General features: G+C 41.3%; 1 protein-coding gene across 9 annotated transcripts in view; it reads right to left on the reverse strand.

Moving 5' to 3' along the window:
- DLG2 (discs large MAGUK scaffold protein 2) overlaps positions 1-24909 on the reverse strand; it is a 1232045-nt gene that overhangs the window by 53130 nt on the left and 1154006 nt on the right. For all 9 annotated transcript variants that reach the window (XM_057552562.1, XM_057552552.1, XM_057552555.1 and 6 more), the window contains 2 exons: positions 18922-19098; positions 8478-8553 (listed from right to left, as the gene is read on the reverse strand). In XM_057552562.1, coding sequence (XP_057408545.1) covers positions 8478-8553; positions 18922-19098 — 253 coding nt within the window. The remainder of the gene's footprint in view (positions 1-8477; positions 8554-18921; positions 19099-24909) is intronic.

Consider the following 24909-nt stretch of genomic DNA (forward strand, 5'->3'; position numbering starts at 1 on the left):
GCTGTCTAGGGTTGCCTCCTTTTGGAAATTTATTCCACACAGCAGGAAAGCGATCTGCTAAAGTTCTAATCTAATCTTGCTAAAATCCTCCAAAGCCTCCCCACTGCTCTCGAGATCTGGGTCCTGACTTCCCCTCTGCCTTCCTGGCTGACACTTGCAGCTTTGTACTTAAGCTCTTGTATTTAAGTAACACGAGGCTTCTCTGGCTTCCCTGCACACACTGGGCTGCTTCCTGTCTTTACATGCCCTCCCCTCTGCCTACAAAATACAGAGGTCTTTCCAGCCTTTCACACTAGATTCTACTGATCCTTCAAGGCTCATTTGGGACATTATATCTGCTAGGAACTTGCCTATGAACTCCAAGAGAGGCTTAAGTATTCCAGGTCTGAGTTCAAATAGTATTTTGGCCTCACTTCCCACTCAGCGCTTAGCGGATTCTATTTGTCATTTGCTGGTATGTTTATCTCCACAGAACATTTTATGATTCCTACAGGCTGGAACCCTGTCTTATTCATGGTGTACTTCCCATTGCTTAAATTGGTATGTGGCACATAGTATGGCCTCAACAAATGTCTGTTAAAAAACTGAAAACATTAGAGGGGAGGAAACACTATGAGCAAGTGAATCTATTATGTTTCAATTTACCATATTCCTTCCAACATTCATGAAGTGAAAGCTTTAGCCTAATTAGGCAACGAAGATAACACTGAATTTCAAAGGTATTTTAAAAAATTTACAACTTTTGTACTTTTTTCCTTCTGGGGATGAGGTTGATCAAACACATTCGAGTCAAAATATACAAAACAACAACAAAAAACTGTTTTAAAAATATTATTAAGGTGGAAGAACTGAACAAACTAAAACATATTGTAAAAATGAATGTGTACGTGTGTAGTGGACAGATTTTGTCAGTTATTAATTATACTAAATTTAGTATATAAGGTTGCAGATTAACTTGGTTGTTTCAACAATGGTAGTTTTTGGACCTACAAGGGAGGTGACCCAAGAAATAAATATGCATAGAAACACACAAGGAACATGATTTATTCTCCATTCCATTCCACAGACTAGCAGTTTCCTCATTAGTAACTTGACAAATACCCTATGGGGAGTAAGTAAAATCACATGCATTTATCCAGTAAAAAATGTTCATTGAGTTCAGCTGGCTTTCAAGGTTGAGATAGGGACCCTCCTTACATGCATCAGAGAAGGAAACTCAACTGTAGGCCCCTTTGAGAACCATCTGCAGAGAAGACACTAGCATTTCTTTAACCAGAGAATTATCTGTGTGCTGCTCACATGGCTCTCAGTGGACGTGGGAGCTCAAGGTTTGGAAAAATGTGATTATCACTTTCAAAAGAAAATACAGTGAGTTAGCAGCTCTTCCCATGCTGCGCTGGTGACACTGCAGAATTCCCTGGACACCACCCTGTCTTGGTTCTTTATGTAAAAATGTTAGATTAAAATGTTAGGTTAAAACCACCCTGCATGCAGTATGGGGAAAGAATCAGAGGAGAAAGGCTAGAGCCAGGAAGAACAATGGGGGAACTGGTAGAGGGCCTGGAAGAGGGAAGTGATAATAAAGAACCTGACGGGTAGCCTTTCCTGAGTTTATGAACTTTGAGCAGAAATGTTGCCTTCCTGATGGCTGTGGACTAAGGCAGTATGGCTCCCCTTTCACCCCATCGTCCTTGAATCTCTAGGTCACTCTGGACATCAGAGCTCTTCACTGGGCTCTGGCCACCCAAAAACTAGCTCTATTAAGAAGGTTTCCCTTTTTTGAGGGCAGTAATGACCTTTCCTTTGAAACTCAAAATGTCACTTTGAAGCTGTTATAAAAGCAATCCTCATAACTCACCCTGGTGAAGCAAACATAATTCCTATCTTGCTAACAAAACACTGACTGTCAAGTCACTTTTTTGATAAATGATTCAATGGCAGGCTCTTCTACTAACTCTGTGTGTTCTGGAAAAATGATTCTCAGTTTCTTCATCTATAAATGACATAGTAGGATCCAATGACCATATGGGAATTTCCAAGAGTATATGAAACAGAACTGAGGCTTCTTAATGCTAGCTCCAGTTTGATTCAAGGAGACTGCCATGATCCTATCACCAATACCTCCATCTCCCCATGTCCCCTTCTCCCAGTCAACATGCCCTCTGAAAGGGAGCTCAAGGCTTTAGAAAAGGAAACAGAATATGAGGTCAGATGTCCAAGGATGATGGTCCTCTCTGATCTCTTTAGCAACAGTTTCCTATTTTCCTTTCCTTTGCCACTGTTTGAAATTCAGATTTTCAGAATCTTGTACCCACAATACTGCTTTAGCTATCCCAACATCTCCCAATGTCGGTCTCTTTCCCCTCCAATCTGTCTTTCCCATGGTCGCCAGACTGATCTCTTAGAAACCTACTTTTGATCATTCACTTACCTTTCCTCTAAAAAGGGTGGACTGAGTAGCCAACATGCGTCCGGTAGACACTGTGCTAAGTGCTAGGGGCACAAAGATGAGTAAGTTTGGAGCTCTGCCTGGGAGTGACATTTGGGCAGCAATCCAGATACATTAAGGGTGGAGCCCAGAGGAAATCACTAGGTTGGGTTTGGTCACAACTGTTAAAATTCTTCACTGTCTACAGGATTAAGTACAAGTTTCTTGGAAAATTTAAAGCACCAGAACTGACTTGAGTCTAACTTTCCAGTTCTGAGTTTCCACTCTTCATCAACTGTTGCTTGAAGTGAAAGCAAACCGTGTTTTACTTCCTATGTGTCCTGTATTTTATTCCTACGCCACTGCCCATTCCTTGCAAGCTTTACTAATCTTTCAAGGCTCCCCAATTCAAATCCCCCCAGCTTCCAAGCTAGAATCAAGTTCAGGGGAGCCTGAACTTCAGAGCAAGCTTCCTGTCCCTCTTATTTAGTACGAATCACTTCCTCCCTGTGGAGACCCATTTTCTCCCCTAGTATCCCTGCTCCTTCAGGGCAGTGACCATGACTTACTCATCTTGGTCCACACTGCGCAGCAAGCTGCCTTGTATTGGCACCTAATAAAGTTTATTAAATGACTGAAACATGTTTTCCAAGACTTCATTTTACTCTGGCATACCACAACAGAGAAAGTGTGCGGCCCCCAAGCTCCCTTCAGAAATGTTCTCAATACAGAAAGATGCACATCATTGAGGAAGCCAGCTTCTCCCTTTTAGAATTTAAGTTTAAGCCAAAGTTAGTTTTTGACAAAGCTAAACCCAGTTCATTTATTTCTTCATTTTTCTTAAAATGCACAAATGCGACATGGTTTTAACAAGGGAGACAGCATGCTATAGTAAACAGATTATGGGTTTTGGAATCAATCAGACACGGGTTCAGATTTCTTCACCTCTCCAAGCCTCAGTTTCTTTATAAAGAGGGAATAAATGATTTCCCTTCAAGTTTTGTTGTGGTGATTAAGAGAAGTGTGTAAGCTGTCTAGGCTTCTACAATGCATACTCCTACTACTTTGAGTAATACCTATCACTTCTGTTTTGTACCAGCCTGTGGCTAAAGAGGACTAGTTATTTATAGCCTACCTTACTTTAGAAAGGATTTACAATGCAAAGGGGACCCTTATACATTGCACATTGCTGACATTTAGTAAGAATATTAATAATTCTCTTGTACTCTTTCAGATATATATTTCCCTTCCTTAAATTATAGGGACTTTTAAATAAAAATAAAACAAAATTTGGCATAAATCACTAAATACCACTGATTTTTCAATGGAAAACAGGTTGATTCTGAAGATTATACAATTTCTTAAATGTCTCAATAAATAAAATAGAATGGCTGATTAAAAAATTGATAAAAAAGGTAGAAGAACAATGAAAGAAATCCAGGTGGTGATTATGTTTTCACCAGAAGCTAGTTTGAATGGAGACTCATTAGAAATTTAGCTGACATTCTCAGGAAAGCTTGGGTGCATTGAGATCTGGGGAAGTGAGACAGTTCTCAAGGAGATCCATCCAAACAGATGGCCACTTGGGTCTGGGTAGGCTGGAATTATCTGGGTTACTGACACAATTGTCCACTTGACTTTGCATGTGTAGACACAGACTTTGTGAAGGCACATGGAGTGGACAGAAAGCCTGGGCATTTCATTTGTAGCAAATGGGCACTTTGCAATGGAGAGCCTCAGATTTCCTCATAGACACTCTCCAAACTCAGCAAGCATCAAAGCTCAGAGTCAGGCTTTCCATACAAGCTTCCCAACCTTCCAGATCTTCCCAGTCAGCCCCATTAGCTACAACTCCCACCACACCATCCACCCCATCCATCTGGTGTCCCTGATCAGCTTGGCCTTACTCCAATATGCCTATGGTTGCCACCTTCATGTACATGCTGTTTCTGATGTGTAGCAAACTCTTACTCAAACTTCAAGATCTCATTCAAGTATCACCTTCTCTTTGAAATCTTCTCTCTTATCCAAGGCATAATTAGTAACTCTCTTCTTCTTCTGACCTCCAACAGAATAAGGGATAGTGCGAAGGAATGAAAAGGGCAAATGTTCTACTGTCAAAATGATTTGAATTTAAAACTGACTTTTGTACATACTAGCTGTGTGATCTTAGGTAAATCAGTTAATCTTCCTGAGGTGCAATCTCCTGATATTTAAAATAGAGACTAATTCCCTAAATTTATGGGGATCATCAGTGATACTGTATCACCATTGTTTGCCTGCTTATATTTCTCTTTGTGAGCTCCGTGGTATGAAAGTCTTTCCATTTTTAATCACTTTGCTGCCCTACAAGGCACCTAGCACGGTGCCTGGTGTTGTGCAGCACTCAATTTTTAAAAATTAATGAATAGTTCTGGAAAAGTAACTCAAGCACTGATAGGCCAATTAAAGCCCAAGTCCTTCTATGAAGTGCTCTCTGGTCATTCCCACATCCATTCATTTGAATCCCCATAGCTCTTGTACCCATTACTAATAAGGCTCTTGTCACAGCCTGCTTTATACGTACTAATTGATTCTAAGATCCTCCAGGGCAGTAACCATGGCTTTCACTCTGAATCCCCAACATCTCACAATGCTCTGTGAATGCCATCTAATGATAAAGTTACTTAAAATATCCCATTCTCTTTCTCATTCCGAACAGTTTTCCTCTTCAGTTTATGCTGAGTTTACCCCAGGGTCCCAGAGACTGAGGCCTTTGTAACAACGACTTATTTCTGTAGTCCTTGTCCAAGGCTCACAGTGAGTGGCACCTCCTGACTTTCCCAACTCTCCACGGAGTTGGTCTGTCCTTTCTTCAGTGCACTTTCTCTTAATTGTCCTTCGCTTTCTACTTCAGGGCAATAGTCTTCTCATTGATGTACTGTTCTCATGGGGACTTAGAAAACTTTGGTTTATTATTTCTTAATTCACAGGCTCATGGAGAATTACTGCTGGAAGGCACCTTAAAAAATCATTGAATCCGGGGACCTCAAATAGAGAACAATTCCCAATGTTGTGCTAGGTATGACTAATCAATCATGACACTTTTCCTGCTGAGGTCACAAATGGCCTCAGAATCATTTTCAACACAATATTCTAGTTAGAAAGCATAATTCATCGGTTTCCATAGGAGATGAAACTTGTTTGACATCCCTGATGTAGTTCAAAGCTGCTATTTTGCTAATGAGGTCCAAAGAACAGTGGTGACTTAGTAATGAACAGAAACCAGAACCCAGGCTACCTGACTCTCATGACTTTCAGTCCAGGGTTTCCCTTTTCACATGATCACTGCCTCTCCTTCAATAGTCATTCAAGTCCTAGAATTTATATTCTATTCGTTGGTTCATACCTAACTGTATTTAGCAATATGATTTCAAAAAACACAACACAAGTTTTGGCCTTACCAAAAAGACATCTGGGCTCTAACTGACGTTAGGAGCTCTTGAGGGGAAGGGCCTACGTTACACTTTGTATCTTTCACAAGTTCTAGTTCTGAGTCTGGCACATGGTAGGTATCCAACAAAAATTCTCTGATGTATATCCAACTATATATATGAAATAAACAGGAAATCTATCCTTAAATTCTCACCAAGAATCAATGAAAAATCCTAACCCTTTGTACAGAAGCAGTATTTGTTTGAAAGGACTCCATGCATGATGACATACAGCCTCACTTTTTTTTTTTTTTAAGAGTGACACCATGTTTAAATAAATTCCCATTTCACCTGAATGTTTTAGGGGAAAGTAAAGTATTATGTCAATGACTGGGCTGCCCAGTGACACTTCTACTTAAAAATACAAAGGGCGGTGTTGTGGTTTAGGGCTCAAAACTTCTGAGCTTTTCTTCTCGTTTTTCATGGTGACATCTATTGACCTAAACTTGTGGTTCTGTGTGATGTTCACAGCCAAAATTATTAGAACAGAAAAGTAAAGGAAAGGAGATGAGGAGAAAGAGAATAGGAAGGCAGAAGGTGGGGAAAGGTATTTTACGATATAGCAATAAGATACTAGTACTATCACTTAAAAATACTAGATTTAAAAAGCTTTACAACCCACAGCTAACATCATACTTAATAGGAAAGATTAAATGCTTTCCCCTTAAGGTCAGGAACAAGACAAGGATGACTGTTTTTGCGACTTCCATCCAACACTGGAAGTTCTAGCCAAGGCAATCAGTTATGATAAAGAAATAAAAGTCATCCAGATTGGAAAGAAAGAAGTAAAACTCTCTTTTTTTACATATGACATGATCTTGTAGATAGAAAATCCTGAGGAATCCACCAAAAAGCTACTACAATTAATAAATGGATTCAGCAAGGTAGCAGGATATAAGATTGACATACACAATAACTGTATTTCTATACACTTGCAGTGAACAATCCAAAAATAAAACAGAAAACAATTCACGTGCAAAAGAATGAAATTGCAACCCTACTTCATATCGTATACAAAAACTAATTCAAAATGGATCAACCACCTAACTGTAAGAGCTAAAACTACAAAATTCTTAGAAGAAAATATGGGCATAAATCTTCATGGCCTTGGTTTTTTAGATATAATACCAAAAACACAAGTAACAAAAGAAAAAATAGATAAATTAGTCTTTGTCAAAATTAAAAACTTTTGTGCATCAAATGACACTATCAAGAGAGACAACTCATAGAACGGGAGAAAATATTTGGAAAGCATATATTTGATAAGAGATTAATATCTGGAATATACAAAGAACTTCTACAACTCAACAACAACAAAGGAACCCGATTTTAAAAACGGGCAAAGGATCTGAATAGACATTTCTCCAAGGAAGATATACAAATGGTCAATAAGCACATGAAAAGATGTTCAATACCAATGGTCATTAGGGAAATAAAAATCACAACCACAATGAGATACCACTTCAGACCAAACAGGATGACTATAAGCAGGAAGACATATAATAACAAGTGTTGGTGAGGATGTAGAGAAACTGGAACCCTCATACACTGATGGTGGGAATGTAGAATGTTATAGCCACCTTGGAAAACAGTCTGGCAGTTCCCCAAAATGTTAAATATAGAGCTATCATTATGACCCAGAAATTCCACTCCTAGGTATATTCCCAATGGAAATAAGAGTATATGTCTACACAAAAATTTGTGCACAAATATTTATAGCAACATTATCCATAACAGTCCCAAAGTGGAAACAGTGCAAATGTCCATCACCTGATGAGTGGATAAATTAGATGAGGTATATCCATACAATGGAATATTGTTTGGCAATGAAAAGAAAAAAAGTATTTATTCATGCTACAACACAGAGGCACTTTGAGAACATTATGTAAAGTGAAAAAAGCAGTCACAAAAGACCACATAGTGTACAATTCCATTTATATGAACTATCCAGAATAGGCAAATCTATAGAGACAAAGTAGATTAGTAGTTGCCTAGGGCTGGGTGGGGAGGGGCTGGGGTTGAGGGAGAGGGAAGTGACTGCTACAGATTTCTTTATGGGGTGATGAAATGTTCTAAAATTGACTGTGGTGATGGTTGCATAACTCTAAATTTCATTTGTTTACTTTCTTCTTTTCTATGTCTGTCACAACAATCCATGTATTCACTTAGGTGATCCATATGTATATTTCCATGACTATCCTGACTTTATAAGATGTAAAGGACTAGACATATTTTATGATGAGCAGGTATCTTCTATGGAATCTATCCTTCTAGAATATTTAATTTAAAAGAAAAAAAGAAATAACATCGAAACTATTTTTTTCTTCCTCACTATAGTCATTACATCACCTTCATAACACATCATTTCTGCTGACCACTAGCAGCTTTACCCCCAATATTTATTTACCATAAATCTACTTCATCAGAAATTATATCACTGCATAGCAGTACATTTATAACAGTGCTCTACTGTCCAGTAGCTCCATAATCTGTTTGTTACCAACAGCTTAAATGTCAATTATAGTTAAATCCATGGCAAACGAGAGAATTTAATGTTTCGATTATTTTGTACCTACCCCTTTTGAATCAATCACTCCAGGTTTTGCATTAAACTTCACTGTCTTCAATCGGGCACGTTCCTTTCTTTCCACCCTAAAGAAAATGGAAAATAGTCTATCACATGGCAAGGCATTTATGATTAAGTTTCTTATCAAATGAAGAACACCTCTTCTTATCCTACAGCTCAAATAAAATGTGTTTTAAAATATTTCTCTTCTTTGTTCACTATAAAAAGTCTTGGTATGATATCTCTAAGCTGCTAACACATTCCTTGCAATTTTTGTGTTACATGTACTGAGAGTCACATATTTGGAAGCAACAAAACCCCAATATTTGTTATTTAAATGCCTGAATCAATCAAAATCTATTTCAAGAAATCACAGTCCACAGAGATGAATACCTAGGAGGCTAAGTAAACTCTCATCTCCTAATGTCTCCTTCTCTCTTTTTGTTTCCTTTTTGTTCCCTTCCCTTTAGGAATACTGGGGTATTTATTTACCTTCACCTCAAAACCAAACATGTTACAGATAATCTTGAACTTTTCCTTTGCCCCAATGTCCTTCTGCTGCCATCTCTGCAGTTTTCATTATTTCACCTTCATTCATTCATCAAACACTTATTGAATGCCTACCCTGTATCAAGTAAGGTGCTGGGAAACAAAGAAAAAAAAATTAAAAAGCACGACTTTAATGAACACACAGTAATGTGTTCTTGGCAGGGACAGAGGGATAAAAAGACAGATATTGCTGCACAAAAGATTGCTGATAGCAATATGGGCACATCTATCTCATTGGAGGAAGATAAGGAGGGGGTGGAAAGCAATGGGGTGGGCTTCCTGGAGGAGGTGTCAACTTATGTGAGACTTAAATGGTGAGAAAGAGCTTGTCAGTGGGAAAAGTTTAGGGAGAATCTCCCAGACAGGAGGAACAACATGTACCATGACCCGAAGATATAATCAAGCTAAAGACTGCAGGAAGATTCTGGTACAGGGTACATACAGCACAGGCACATGAGGCTGAAGAGGTGGTGAGACCTCCTTATAAAGGGTATCCGTCTACTCTGAGGACATGGGGTTTTCCTTTGGGGAATCCTAATGATTTATTAGAGGCTATAAAGCTGAGAAGTGATAGACATTAGCATTTTAAATAAATGACTCTGGGGGAGGAGGAAGATAGACTGGAGGAGGGAAGGAACAGTGGGAAGCAGGAGGCCTATTTAGAAGCTACTGCCATAATCCAGGCAAGAAATGATGAGGAGTGATAATGAGGTGGAGGAGAGGGAAGAGTTGGAGAAATATTAATAACATAAAGTTCGCAGGACTTGTGCCTATTTGAAGGACGGGGCTGAAAAGAGGAAAGAGAAGTTAAATACTCCTGATTCTTTTTTGAGCCTCTCTAATTAGACATGATCATTCTTTCCTCTAAGCCCCACGACATTTATTTGTATGTCTATATTGGTGTTATCTCTTGTTTCCTTGTGTTTTGTTTATTTTTGAGTTGTGCATAAAGGCTGTATGTTCCTTGAGGGCAAGTCCACATACCACTTAGTGTATTATAGCAAGTCCTCAATAAATAACAGTTGAACTAAAATAATATTCATTGCATTGTTTTAGCATCATTTTTTTTTTGTTTAAATACGGCTAGCTCTAATTTCAAAAATGGGGAAAGAAAAAGGAGAGGAAAAAACCCTGAATCTACAGAAACTTAATGGCTTATGAAATCTAAGCTATTCATAGATCAATAATTAACAACATACTCCCCTTTAACTTAGAGTTCTTTTGTGTTTCCAGCTGAAACGCATTGAAGATCAGGGTTTCTATAGTTACAGAATGTAGTTTCAGAATATATTTATTTCAGTGTCAGAGTAGAATATTTGAGTGGAAACAGATGAAGAAAATTCTTCAAACCTAACCTCAGATATGAACGCAATATGCTCCACTAAGAGTTTCTACTTGCACCCAACATACAACAGTTGGGAGGAGATCAAGGAAGACTTCAGATAAGGTAAACTGCCAAGCGGAAAGATGCTCACTGAGAAAATGCCTACTCCGAGCTACTTCAGCTTTTCTCAGTTTTAATCCAAGTGCAAATGCTAATTCATATTCATCTCTGCCCTGACTTTATCCTGGCTTCTTTGCATTAACCAGCCTAATTATGGGAAACACTAGTACATCGGATGATGCCAAAATGACTGTAACATGCAGAGAATATATGGTTATTTGATTAGGCTATGCAAATAAATTCTGCATAAAGGGATAAAACTCACATGGGCCCCAAACATAAATAATATTAGGCTGAACTCAATATTCTATTCTAAGAATTGCTTAGAGCGCTCTAACTTTTCCCCTCTGGTTTCTAAGTTCATCCCTTTCATATTTCTTAAGAAATGTTTCTGTTTGGCCATTTTAGTGGTTCATCACTTAAATCTCAAACGGGTTGCAAAGACTAAGTCAGATGGACAGACAGACAGACACACACACAAACACACCTGATACTTGCTACGGTTTATTACTAATCTTCAAACAAGCAATAGAAAAAGTAAAAAAAAAAATTAAGTCTTACTGTACAGGTGACAGATTTTAGTTCACTCAAGAAGGAAGTCAGACAAAGGATTAATCTCCAAAATACACAAGCAGCTCATGCAGCTCAGTATCAGAAGAACAAACAACCCAATCCAAAAACGGGCAGAAGACCTAAATAGACATTTCTCCAAAGAAGACATACAGATGGCCAACAAACACATGAAAAGATGCTCAATATCACTAATGATTAGAGAAATGCAAATCAAACCCACAATGAGGTATCACTTCACACCAGTCAGAATGGCCATCATCAAAAAATCTACAAACAATAAATGCTGGAGAGGGTGTGAAGAAAAGGGAACCCTCTTGCACTGCTGGTGGGGGTGTAAATTGATACAGCCACTATGGAGAACAGTATGGAAGTTCCTTAAAAAACTAAAAATAGAACTACCATATGACCTAGCAATCCCACTACTGGGCATACACCCTGAGAAAAACTTAATTCAAAAAGATGTATGTACCACAATGTTTACTGCAGCACTATTTACAATAGCCAGGACATGGAAACAACCTAAATGTCCACTGACAGATGAATGGATAAAGAAGATGCAGCACATATATACAATGGAATATTACTCAGCTATAAAAAGGAATGAAACTGAGTTATTTGTAGTGAGGTGGATGGACCTAGAGCTGTCATACAGAGTGAAGCAAGTCAGAAAAAGAAAAATAAATACCATATGCTAACGCATATATATGGAATCTAGAAAATTGGTACTTGATGAACCTAGTGGTAGGGCAGGAATAAAGATGCAGACGTTGAGAACGGACTTGAGGACTCAGCGGGGGAAGGGGAGGCTGGGATGTAGTGAGAGAGTAGCACTGACATACATACACTACCAAATGGATAATAGATAGCTAGTGGGAAGCTGCTGCATAGCACAGGGAGGTCAGCTCGGTGCTTTGTGACGACCTAGAGGGGTGGGATAGGGAGGCTGGGAGGGAGGCTCAAGAGAGAGGGGATATGGGGATATATGTATGCATATGGCTGATTCACTTTGCTGTACAGCAGAAACTAACATAACATTGTAAAGCAATTATACTCCAATAAAGATGTATAAAAAAAAAAAAGGAAGTCAGAAAGTTGTGATTTCTACTTGGGTTGAAAGTTTCATGAGTGATAATGATGATGATGATATAAGTGGTAGCTGAAGTTTTAACATATAATATTAATGAAAAATTCCTTCACATTTACATCATCTCATTTGGCCCCGACAATAAGCAAGTGTGGTATTCTCAAACCCATTTTATGGCTGGGAAAGCTAAGACTTGAAGCTTGCCAAATTAGAAAGTGGTAGAAATAGGGCCTGAGCACAAATCTTTTAACAGCTAACTTCAGTGTCTGGCCACATCCACTCTGTTTGGGAAACAATACTTAAGGACCTTCCATGCCTCCCATATCCAATGGGTTTCAACAAACATGAGATTTTAGATGGTCACCCACAATTTTAAGACCAATATAGTTCCTTAGACGTCTGGGCTGAGTTTCTCACAAATGATAACCATCCCCCTTCCTTCCATCCCAAATCCCGAATGTCCTGAATTAAATAAACCATAACCAAACTCAAGCAAAGAGTCACGGAGATAATACCTGTTATGACAGGCTCACCTCAAAACTCAGAATAAATTTGCTTTTAACACTGAAATTCAGGTTAGCTAGATGTCTATTTGCAATGTTACATCAGAAACATTGGACTGATCTCTCTCCTCAGCAGTCTTTACATTCACTGCATCCCCAACAATAGTTGTGTTTTTCCATCCCAGAGGCTCATGTCGATTGCCTCTTGGGGATCTCTGCAAACCCTTCTCATGGGTAGCAGGGGTATGGCTTATCTTTTTTCTTCACTTGCCTCAACCCTGTCCTCTCTCCTAGTGCTTCTTGGGATACATGTGGATAGTTTATTGCCAAGATCAGTTAGGGGGGAGAAATAGGGCCCTATATAATGCTATGTTGTTTTGAGCATCAAAAGCTCAAACTCTGAAGAAAGGAAAACATACATCATTTGAGTAAGCACAGAAGTATTAGAAGCTATGCTAAACTTTACCTGTATTATCTATAATCTGTACAGTGATCCAGGCCTTAAGATGGAGCTGGGCATATAGTATGTGCTTAATCTTTGTTGGCAAATGAATGAATGAATCATCAAGGAGGCTACTGGTTCTTGACCTGGGTGTGAAAACCAAGGCTCAGAGAGTTGAAGTGACTTGCCCAAATAACCAGTGTTTCTGTTTAAAAAGTTGTTGACCATTTTACGACTTTTTTATTGTACTTGGTAGGAATCTATGTAAAAGTTTAGCATCACCTTCTCTAGTTATTTTACTAAGTGAGACTCCTTTAGCAGAAATACATGATGTTAAGATCCATAGATCTTTACCTAAGAAAATGGTGGGTCACCTGTGTAGAAAGACTGAATTGCGATGAAAGGACTGACATACTTCTCTCACACTCAAGAGGCAAGCAATTAATTAGATTATTTAAGCAGAAATAATCCTCTCCGCCCTGGTTTGGTCACTGACCAAAATACTGAAAACATAAACTGGATGGCAAAACTTGAGCTATCAGTTCTGACACCTAGCGTCTCCAGAGAATACCACATGGTCATGCTTTAATAAGCCCAACTGTCCTCCTTTGCCTTCTCATCCATCTCCCATCTGGCGTTTTCAGGTTCCCGCCAAACACACAATGAGGGCAGGCTTGGAGCACTGGATGGTGGGAACATCATTTGGTGCTGGGTATCCCTTTGCCTGTGCTCCATAAGGCCCTGTTGCAAGGAGAATTGAAATGCCATATAGGTTACCAGCCACAGGCTTGCAGGGAAGCTAAGTGAGTAAACCCTTATGCAATGCTAGCTGCAAGCTGTCATCTGAGAGCCCAGGTAACAGTCACTGTGGGGTAATGAATAGAGACTTGGATTAAGAGACAGTGGAACAAATCCTAGTTTGGCCCCTCAGAAACTATGTAATCTCAGAAAAGAGAGATTCTGTGCTAAAAGCCCAGGTTTTGAAGTCACACAAGTCTGCGTTGGAATTCTGCATCTGCCACTTATTAGCTCTGTGACTTAGGGCAGGTCACCCAACCTCTTAGGATCTCAGGTTTCATGTTGGTGAAATTAGGATATTAACACAGACTTGAAAGATTATGGTGAATTTTATTTTTTAAAGATTCTTTTTTTTAAAAAAATTTTAATTTATTTTTGGCTGTGTTGGGTCTTCGTTGCTGTGTGCAGGCTTTCTCTAGCTGCGGTGAGCGGGGGCTACTCTTTGTTGCGATGCGCAGACTTCTCATTGTGGTGGCTTCTCTTGTTGCAGAGCCTGGGCTCTAGGTGTGCGGGCTTCAGTAGTTGTGGCACACAGGCTCAGTAGTTGTGGCACACGGGCTTAGTTGCTCCGTGGCATGTGGGATCTTCCTGTGACCAGGGATCGAACCCGTGTCCCCTGCATTGGCAGGCGGATTCTTAACCACTGCGCCACCAGGGAAGTCCCTATGGTGAATATTAAATAATAGAAAAAATTGGTTAGTATAGTATTTAAAATGTACTAAGAACTCCTTAATTGTCAAGGGCTTCCTCCAGTATACCCTTGGGGTAGTGAAAAGCCATCTGGTCTGGCTACAGAGAGAACTGGGTTCAGCCAGTGGCTGACTGTGCATCCTTGGGCAAGTTACTTGACTTCTCTGATCTTCAGTTTCCTTATGAAGCTTTTGTGAAGATTAAAGAAAATCTTGTATTTGAAAGCAACTGGCACAACACATACTCTATCATCAGATGGAATTCATTCCTCTGCTGCCCTTTCACTTCCCTTGATACCTGCTATGGACTGAATGTTTGTGTCCACATAAAATTCGTATGTTGAAGCCCTAATCCCTAGTGTGGTGGTCTCTGGTGGTGAGGCACTGGGAGGTAATTAGGTTATGAGGGTGGAGTCCTCATGAATCAAATTAGTGGCCAAAATGAAGAGATATGAGAGAAAAGATCTCTCTCTGCCATATGAGGAAACAGCAATAAGGCCATCTGCAAACCAGGAAGAGGGTCCTCTCTGAGAACCCGATCAGCCAGTGCCTTGATTTTGGACTCCAGAACTGCAAAAAATAAATGTCTGTTGTATAAGTCACCCAGAGAATGGTATTCTGTACTAGCAGCCCGAACTAAGACAGCACCTTTATTTGCAGTATAGCCCTCATCACAGTGTAGCTGTGCCATAGTTACATGCTGGTCCTACAGATGTTGGGCTCCAGGCAGTGACCGGATGATAGCACCTGGCACACAGAAGCTGCTCAAGCAGTGCTTGATGAATTGAATTTTGTCAATTCTTATTTTTATAATGTTGGGAGGCAGGATTGCATATGAGTTAAAGAGTGTTATAGCCTGGAATAAAATCCCAGTTATGCCATTTATTAGCTGGGCAGTTAAGGCAAGTAAATTAACCTCTCTCTCTGCTTCAAACTCTTGGTTTGTAAAATGAGGATAATTAAATTACCTTCCCCATAGGGTTGTAATGAGGTTTAAATAAGTTAATTGTAAAGGGCTTAGAACAGTGTCTAGCATGCTCTAGGAGCATTTATTTAAATAAAATTTATTTACCAACTTCTAAAAAGAGGGAGGGAAAAGGCAATGATTTTCATACTCTTCATCTTACGATTTCATAGGGATGATTAAATAGAATCATCAGTAGAGAAACATTTTTGTAAAGGGTGAAGTCATAAGGGATGTTATCCATTATGAGATTTTTCCAGACCAGCTCTACGAGCTGAACTATACTCATAAAAGGGGGTAGAGAGGAATTAAGGATAACCCTAATCTGATAATAAGTCATATTCATACCAGTAACCATTTATTCTGAGCTATAGTTATAAGATGCTGAATACAGTATAAAATAAGAGTGTCTCCTTTAGAAGTTAACCATTAAAGAGCAGCCCTAGGGAAGGCTCATGATATATTTTATTTTATTTTTTGTAATTTTTTCTTTTTTAAAATTTATTTATTTATTTATTTTTGGCTGCAATGGGTCTTTGTTGCTGCACTCAGACTTTCCCCAGTTGTGGCGAGCAGGGGCTACTCTTCGTTGTGGTGCACAGGCTTCACACTGCTGGGGCTTCTCTTGTTGCGGAGCACGGGCTCTAGGCACATGGGCTTCAGTAGTTGTGGCATGCGGGCTCAGGAGCTGTGGCTCGCGGGCTCTAGAGCGCAGGCTCAGTAGTTGTGCACAGGCTTAGTTGCTCTGCAGCATGTGGGATCTTCCCGGTCCAGGGCTCGAACCCGTGTCCCCTACATTGGCAGGCGTATTCTTAACCACTGCGCCACCAGGGAAGCCCTCATGACAGATTTTAAATTGCATTAAAATAAGCGCACAAGAACGCTTTGTGGGATATGATTATAAGTGATTTTTATTTCTTCTTTATACTTTTCTAAATGTTCCCATTGTTTTTTCAATGAAATGTGTACTTTTATAAACACATAAAACAATACTAGTAACATTTTTGGAAAGAGTTAAAATCCTGAGGAGAAAATTTGACAGATTCATTTACAGCCATACACACACACACACACACACACACACACGAGATGGCGGGTGGGCTACTGTACCCTTCATGAAAGAGAATACAAATATCAACATTAGAGTCACTAGACAAACTTCTTCTCCAGGCCAGCTGTAGCATGGCTGTTAGGATGGCCTTCATCCAAAATAGGAGAGAGAGCCAATTCAAGAATGACCACCAGCAGGCAGAAAATTACCCCAGGAGGACTAGCACTGAGAATGTTCCTTAGGGGGGAAATGACGTGCAATTGAACAAATGAAGGACTATTGACAAGACTGATTAGAATCACAGAACCTCAGGGTTGGAAAGTGGCTGTAAATCATATAGTTCAACTGTCCCACCCAAAGTTTGATTCCCTTTTATAATACTTCCTGCCACTGAATCTTCTATTATCAGAATCACCTGGAGGAACTTACACACAAATACAGATCTCCAGGACCCACTCCAGATGGACTGAATCAGAATCACTGTGTGTGGGGGGGGGAGGGGCGTATCTAAGTCTTCATAATGTTCCCTTGGTGTGAAAACCATTGTTCTAGGTCACTGTCTTCCCAGGTAATCCATATCATCTCTAGCCAGCTCCAACTACTAAAAGGATTTTTAAAAAAATGAGTTGAAATCTATTCCCACACAGCTTTCCTTCTCCACCCCGTTTCTACCCTTGGGGCCATAGTCAATGAGACGGCACCTTCTTCTACAGAACGTCTCCTCAGACAGCTCTGATTAATCGCATCAAAGCAAACCCAAATGCATGTTGCCTTGACATTTTTTTTTTAAATAAATGGAAATGGAGAAACGCAGAATATATGCTAGTCCTGAGAGTTACTGCTCTGAATTCAGAAAACACTGCAAACCACAAACTCAGAACATCCTCTCAAAGCAATGGCAGGCAATTATGCAGGAGCCCAGAGGTTTAAAGGACTGTCTGCTGCTGGGAGATTCACAGGCATAGGCTTAGAGGGTGGGAGGGAGCAGCTGCAGGACAGTCAGCCCGCTGCCCTCTCCCTACATTCACCCTAGGCTATGTGGCCCCAGGCAGAGAAAAATGGGGGACCTGTCTTCTCTGGGGTGCACATGCCCCACAGAGTTATTTCTGGCTAATTTCCATCTTCCCACTATGGCTGGTGCTAGCTCAGTCACTGGGTCACTGTGCATGCGGCAGCACTTGAATACTCAGCTTCATGAGGATTTTTTACATAGGTATTTGGGGTGTTTGCATATGAGGAGGGGAGCCCTTTGTAGCTCCAGAAAAGTTAGTGACTGCTTTGAATAAGCATTATTCCTGACTTTGACTTCACACCATATCTCTTTTCTAGGGTGCAGATAATATGTTTCTCAGACAATATCTGAGTGCCAGAAGGACACTCATGGGAAGGAAAGTTCCTTTCTAGTGGTAATGGTCAGAAACCGCTGGGACAGATGAAGGACGCGGCTGTTCTGAAGCCTATTCCCGCCTTTCAAAAGCAGAGTCGAAGAAATGCTTAGAAGAGAAAGAACATAACAGTCTTTACTTGGGAATTATATACAGAACTAATTATCTGAGTGAAAGTAGGGAGTGCTAGGTGGGGTGGGGGACAAGAGTAACTAACGCTATAAAAAACAGCTGTAAACCCACTCTTTAGACCTCACCAGATGCTTGACAGCTCGTATCCCGAGTGTCTGATTTTGTTTATTTCCCCAATGGAGCTGTCATTTTATTTTTTTTAATTCAAGCATACTTGATTTACAATGTTGTGTTAATTTCTGCTGTACAGCAAAGTGATTCAGTTATACATATATACATTTCTTTAATATTCTTTTCCATTATGGTTTATCATAGGATACTGAATAAAGTTCTCTGTGCTATGCAGTAGGACCTTGTTGTTTATCCCCAAGTATCAGATTTTGGAATGGAGGTTTTTAGTCTTTTCCCATCAATATCTGGAAGTAATACACAGCCAGGACATCAGCTTTGTAAATAGCCTACTTTATTTGGCTTTCACCTGGCCTTTCTATAAACTTATCCAGTAAATTATGAACCTCTGAAGTAACCCCTCTGAGTTTGTCAGTATACAAGCTGATAAGCATAATCTTGAACACATGAAAGCTGCTAAGTTTTAGGAAGGCAGATCCTCTTTCTTCCTTTATGCTTTATCACAGTTAGCAGTTTTGGTAAAACCCTAATATGAGAAGCGTGAGAATATTTAATTTGTGTCACCTGTCATCACTGACAATTTCCCCGCAGACTGACTATCCTACTCAAATAGATATTTTGTGAACAGTTTGCCACATCTTCATCTTCCCTCACCTCCACTCCCTGGAGAGCTGAGCAGCAAATCCTCTGAAACAGAAAAGGCATTCTTACCTCCGCTTGCTGGGGATGACCCCCATCTCCTCACTGTCGCCCTCCAGCGTGACTCTCCTGGCTTGCCACCACTCATCATCAGAGGCGTTGATAACATGGAGAATGTCTCCATATTTAAAACTAAGTCCTTGACTTGGCAGCCCACTGTCCTTGCTCTTGTCGTAGTCAAACATGGCTCTGGAGGAAATGACAAGAGAGAGAATATTGTTAGGAATCTCTGGCAGCACAGATCTAGGATTCACCGTTTTGATTGTTCATTCCTGCCCTGAGAACCCACTGCCCATTGGATACCAACTCCCAGGACTAACGCCTGAAATTGCAGTCAACATTCCCACTGCTTTGGTCACAAATCACGATTAGTTCTTACTTCTCCCAGGAAGTTGCGAGGGCAGCCTATAGGGCCCTTAAACTGGGGTACTGCTTCTTTTCTTGGAAATCATCACACGTGACAAGGTGATAATGGAAGATGATAGAGGCAGGTTAGTACTCTCTCACTACAATCAAATTTTACAAATCACTAGAAAGAAAGAATGATGAGAACCATGGCATCTTTCTGCATGCAGCATTTTGTGTTATGAATAAATCCTCTTAGATGTATCAGTCTGTAGAACTCTTTCCTTTATAATAGAGAAAAATGGTAACAACTTCCATGTCCTCCCACAGGGGACTGGGACCCTTCCACTCACTGGAGTATTGGACTATCACTAAAATTGGATGGTTGCAGAGGTTAATTTAATGACATTACTAAATGCTCACAAGCAATAATGAAAATACACCTATGTTTATGTGTGTGTATATCGACACATAGATCAAAATATGAACAAGGGGCTCCCCTGGAGGTCCAGTGGTTAAGACTCCATGCTTCCAATGCAGCGGGGGCGGGTTTGATCCCTGGTCGGGGAACTGAGATCCCACATGCCGCGCGGTGCGGGCAAAGAACGAAAAATGATATGAACAAGATAAATTGCTTCCATAGTATACCAAGCCTATCTCATCATTGCATTTATCACTCTGAATTGTAATTCTTGCTTTATGTATCATGTTTTCCCCACTAAAGAGCCTTTGCTGAGCCTTTGCCGAGCCCAACACGCTGTAATATGTACGGCTGATGGGGTGAGGGAGCTGGAAGCAGAATTACAATGATGACTGAGACCTCAGTGACGAGCTGTTGTCCCAAGCAGCTGACAATCTGTCTCAAGTCTTACACTGTCCGCCGCCTCCCGTAACTCCCACAAACCATCACCACACACATACAACATGCGATTTCCCCGGAGAAGCAGATTTTGCCACGTCCCTGTTTATTCCCCTTTGATTCCATTCTAAGAATTTCCTTAGAGTATAGCCACTATGCAAGCAAAACTAGCTAGATCTGGTGAACAGGTCTGTCTAAAATCACTGAGGACCAAGTGTGATTCTTTTTCTTTCTTTCTTTTTTTTCCTCATTTAAGAAATGTCACATCTGCTGTCATGGCAACCCAAAAGAGCTGAAGGCAGCATCTACAGCTCTCAAATACTGCAGGGGAAGTTGAATTACTTGCAACACAGCCCCTTCTTCCATTAATTCTGTCCCCAGGTGATGGAATACAGGCTGGGTTGGGGGTTGGTCTCAGCTCCTAGAATGACTCATTTCCACCCTGACCATCTGCATCTTCTCTACCAAAGACTTCACAAAACCCCAGCCAGGAAAAGGCGACTGAGAGAAGGCAGAGACCCGCTCCTGACTCTGTCACTTCTCTGGCTGGCTGATGTGACACAAATTAACATTTCTGAACCACAGGTTTTTAAATGTAAAATTAGTCCAATAACTATATTCACGTGGAGCTGCGGTGAGCATTAATGACATAACACATCGGATGCACGCGGCCCATGGTAGGTGCTGTGTAGCATAGTGCGGTATAACAGCGGCTAAGAAACGACTCAGGGGCCACACTGTTAGGGCCACGTCCTGGTCCTACTCCTTCTCTTCTTACTAGTCACATAGCTGGTAACCCAGGCAAGCGCTCTAGCCCCTCTTAGGCCTCAGTTCCCTCATATATAACATAGTGATGGCAACAACAGTGATGATAACAGTATCCCATCATGGAATTGTTGTTTGGATGAAATGCTACCTGAGGTAATACATGTAACGCATACACAGAAGTGCCTACATATAGTGACAATCCTTAAGTGTGAACTGTTATTATTATTACCTCCTTCTCCCCTTTTGAGTGTATACTTATAAAAATCCTTTCTATGGATTCTATTCTGTGCAAAAAAGAGTTAACACAGCAATCCTGAGATTACATCCTTAAAAAGGCCTGCTTACAAGGATAGCCCTTGGCTGACATCCGGGAACTTAGTTTTTGGGAGGGTTCTTACCATTTCCTATTAAGAATGGCTCACTGTGCCTAAGCTGTTTATATAAACAATACCATTTAAGCTGAATACTTGCTTTTCCCTTGGGAGTCTGGAATTGCAGCAGGTGCCAGGCAGTGAGGGTGCCTACGTGACCAGCCTGCAATAAAATCCCTGGACACTGAGTCTGTAAGGAGCTTCCCAGGTAGACAGGGTTTTACGCCTGCTGTCATGATTTGTTGCTGGAGGAATCAGGCATATCCTGTGTGACTCCACTGGGAGGGGACTCCTGGAAGCTTCACCTAGTTTCCTGTGGACTTTGTCCCATGCACCTTTCCCTTTGCTGAGTTTGCTCTGGACCCATTTCTTATAATAAATCACAGTCATGAGGATGACTATGCTGAGTCCGATGAGCCCTCCTAGTACATCATCGACCTTGAGAGTTGTCTTTGGGACCCCCAACACTCGCTCTGTAGATTGGAAGGCGTATTCACATACACGTCCTCATTTGTGACTCAATACGTTCCTACAAAGAAGGCACAATGGATATAGTACTTCCTATCCTCTTTTTACAGATGAGGGGCACACCTAGCAAGGACCCCTAACTAACCCCAGGACACACGGCTTAGAGGCAGCAACCTGGGGCTGGAGTGTATGTCTCCTGACCCTAAGTCCTAGTTCGGTGCTCTTCACCTTGTTCCCCCCCGCCCCCTGCCTCAATCTGGGAGGTGGTGAAGGTGGTGACAGGGTGGCAAGGATGATAATCATGATGACAACCACTACTTATGCCCATATTAGGGGGCCTGGCACTTTGTATTCACTGTCTCATCTGACACTGTAACAACCTGAAAGGTAAAAATTAGTGCCCCTGTTTTACAGATGGCGGAGGAGGTTCAGGAAGTTAAGGAACCTGCCCTAGGTCACAAGTACACACATGGTAGAGACTGAATCTAGAATAAGGTCTGTCTGACTCCAAAATCCGCATTCGTGGCCATTTCATTATCAGGCTCAATTTCCCAGCCTGTCACCCTCTGGCTGTGCTCACGACTTAGCAGTACCAGGAACTTTTAATCCTCCCTTCAGAGCTGACCACCTCTTCTCCCCCAAATCCCTGCAGTTCCCTTACTGCTCAGTTCTTGTCCCAATATTCCTATCCTAAGGTCCCCAAACCTCTAGTTTGGCTCCAGGCTCCTTCTGGATGTAAAGTGTGGGGAGTGGAGGTAGAAAAGCCATCAGGAAAGCTGGCAGATGGTGGCCAAGAAGGCAGGCTATAGGGTCAGACTGCCTGGGTTTGCAACTTTTTAACTGTGTGATCTTGAACAAGTTACTTAACCTCTCTGGGTTTCAAGCTTTCTTTTCTTTTCTTTTTTTAAAAATAAATTTATTATTTATTTATTTATTTTTGGCTGCACTGGGTCTTTGTTGCTGCGCGAGGGGTTTCTCTAGCTGCAGCAAGCGGGGGCTACTCTTTGTTGCGGTGCACGCGGGCTTCTCATCGTGGAGGCTTCTCTTGTTGCGGAGCACAGGCTCTAGGTGTGTGGGCTTCAGTAGTTGTGGCATGTGGGCTCAGTAGTTGTGCCTCGCGGGCTCCAGAGTGCAAGCTCAGTAGTTGTGGTGCACGGGCTTACGTGCTCCGCGGCATGTGGGATCTTCCTGGACCAGGGATTGAACCCGTGTCCCCTGCATTAGCAGGCGATTCTTCACCACTGCACCCCCAGGGAAGTCCCTCAAGCTTTCTTAACTGTAAAACTGGCATAGTAATAACACCAGCCACCTCAAAGAGTTGCGGTGAGGATTAAATGAAATAAGATATGTAAAGTATTGTAACACGAGCCTGGCAGTAGCGAGTGCTCAATAAATGCTAGCTAGTATTACTATGATAATTATTATTCTGAAAAATGCACTGGGATTTGAATCAGGGGATCTGGGTCCCAACTGTGCCACTTAGTAGCTGTCTTATGGACTGTGTACAAAGACATCTAGAACACCTTACTATCCTCAGGACCCAGTACGGTGCTGGGCACAAAGTACACCCTCAGAAAGGTCTGTGGAAACATTTCAGATGACCTTTGAAAGCCCCACTTCTTTCAAGCCTCAGCAACCCTGTGTGTAAGGGGAGGGGAATAGAGACCAATCCCGAAGGTCCCCACCAGGTCAGACATTCATTCTACTGGGCTTCATTCTAGTCCCAAGTATTCTTGAGGGGAGATTTCCCACCCTTGGGATCAGGAACATGCTCTTTCCATGAGTTCTATTTATCTTGGACAATCTGCCCCTCTAGGATTACACTGATTCAGACTTGTCAGGTCCCTAAAAACAAGCAGCTGACACATTTCAGCAGCTTCTGGCTCCTTTGGATATTAATGGATCGTCACATCTGGGAAAAATGCTAGAGTGTCCCATCACCTATTTTAAAAAGCGATAAGCTGTTTTTAATTTGCTTTATGTGCTAATTCATCACAGCAACTTTTATAAAATGCCATTAAGACTCACACTTTCCACCCAGGGTGCTTTAACAAGTCCATTAGACAAGTAGAATTGGACATGAATAATGCAACGACTCTCCCATCCCTCCTGCCCCTCCTGCATTTCAACATGTGGCGGCCCCTTGCCAACCGGGGAAGTCTAGGAAAGGAAGGGGGGCGAAGCAGCTGCTTATCCTCATGGCTGTGCAACCTGGCTGTGGAGACCTAGGTACCAGAGCGAAATTGTGCTTTTTAAGTGTCCCACAATATGCTAGCCTTTATATTCATTGTCTCCCTCAATTTACTGGGTAGGCAAGCCAGCATACGGGTTATATGCCAAGCTTTGGAGAGAGAAAAGTTCTGGGTTTAATTCCCAACTCTGTCATCCCTAGTTGTGAATCTGGGGCCTGTGACTTAACCTCTTAGCTGACCTCTTAACCGTAGATGACTATTCCCTCATCAGTGAAGCGCAGGTCACGATGGCATTAACTCACAAGATTGGTATGGAGATACAACAGCGGGATGGTGCCTGTAAAGTACCCAAGACCAGCACAGAATGAATTCCACTTTGTTAGATTACGATCCTGCCACGTAAGCATTTTTGATCTCATAAAGGAAATGAGAGTCAAAGAGCCGAAATGAAAAAAGCTAGTAAGTGGCAGAACCAGAATTCAGACAGACAGATGTGTCTGAATCAAGAAGCCTGTGTTCCTGACTGTAAGAACCCAGCTTGGAACTCCCGATAAGGAATGTTGCACTTAGATCTCATCCCCAAAGGTTTCATGCCTGGATGATCGCACTGATGGTGACACCGTGGACTAGCCTCCAGGAGAGAGGCACATGTACTTTACTGAGCCCGCATTCAGTTCTCACACTGCCCTGCAGGGCATATTTTAGCCTTGTGTTGCAGATGAGGAAACACAAACTTGGATAAATTAAGCAACATGTCCAGTGTCTCACCAGCTATCAAGGTGTGTTTCAGCTGTTATGTTCTATGCCTCTGTTCTTTAAGACACTTTGGGGAAATGAGGTAACTTTCCATGTGGCTGATATTTATGTGCCTCATAGGATTGTTTGTGTTGTGAAGGTCATTCTGTGTCATCTCCCTCATCAATCCCAAAACTCCTTCACTGGGAGTTAAGTGCCCCTCTCATATACTCTTATCTCATCCTGTAATGTGTTTTTTAAC

The sequence above is a fragment of the Balaenoptera acutorostrata genome, chromosome 9 (genome assembly GCF_949987535.1).
Source record: "Balaenoptera acutorostrata chromosome 9, mBalAcu1.1, whole genome shotgun sequence".
NCBI classification, from domain to species: Eukaryota; Metazoa; Chordata; class Mammalia; order Artiodactyla; family Balaenopteridae; genus Balaenoptera; species Balaenoptera acutorostrata.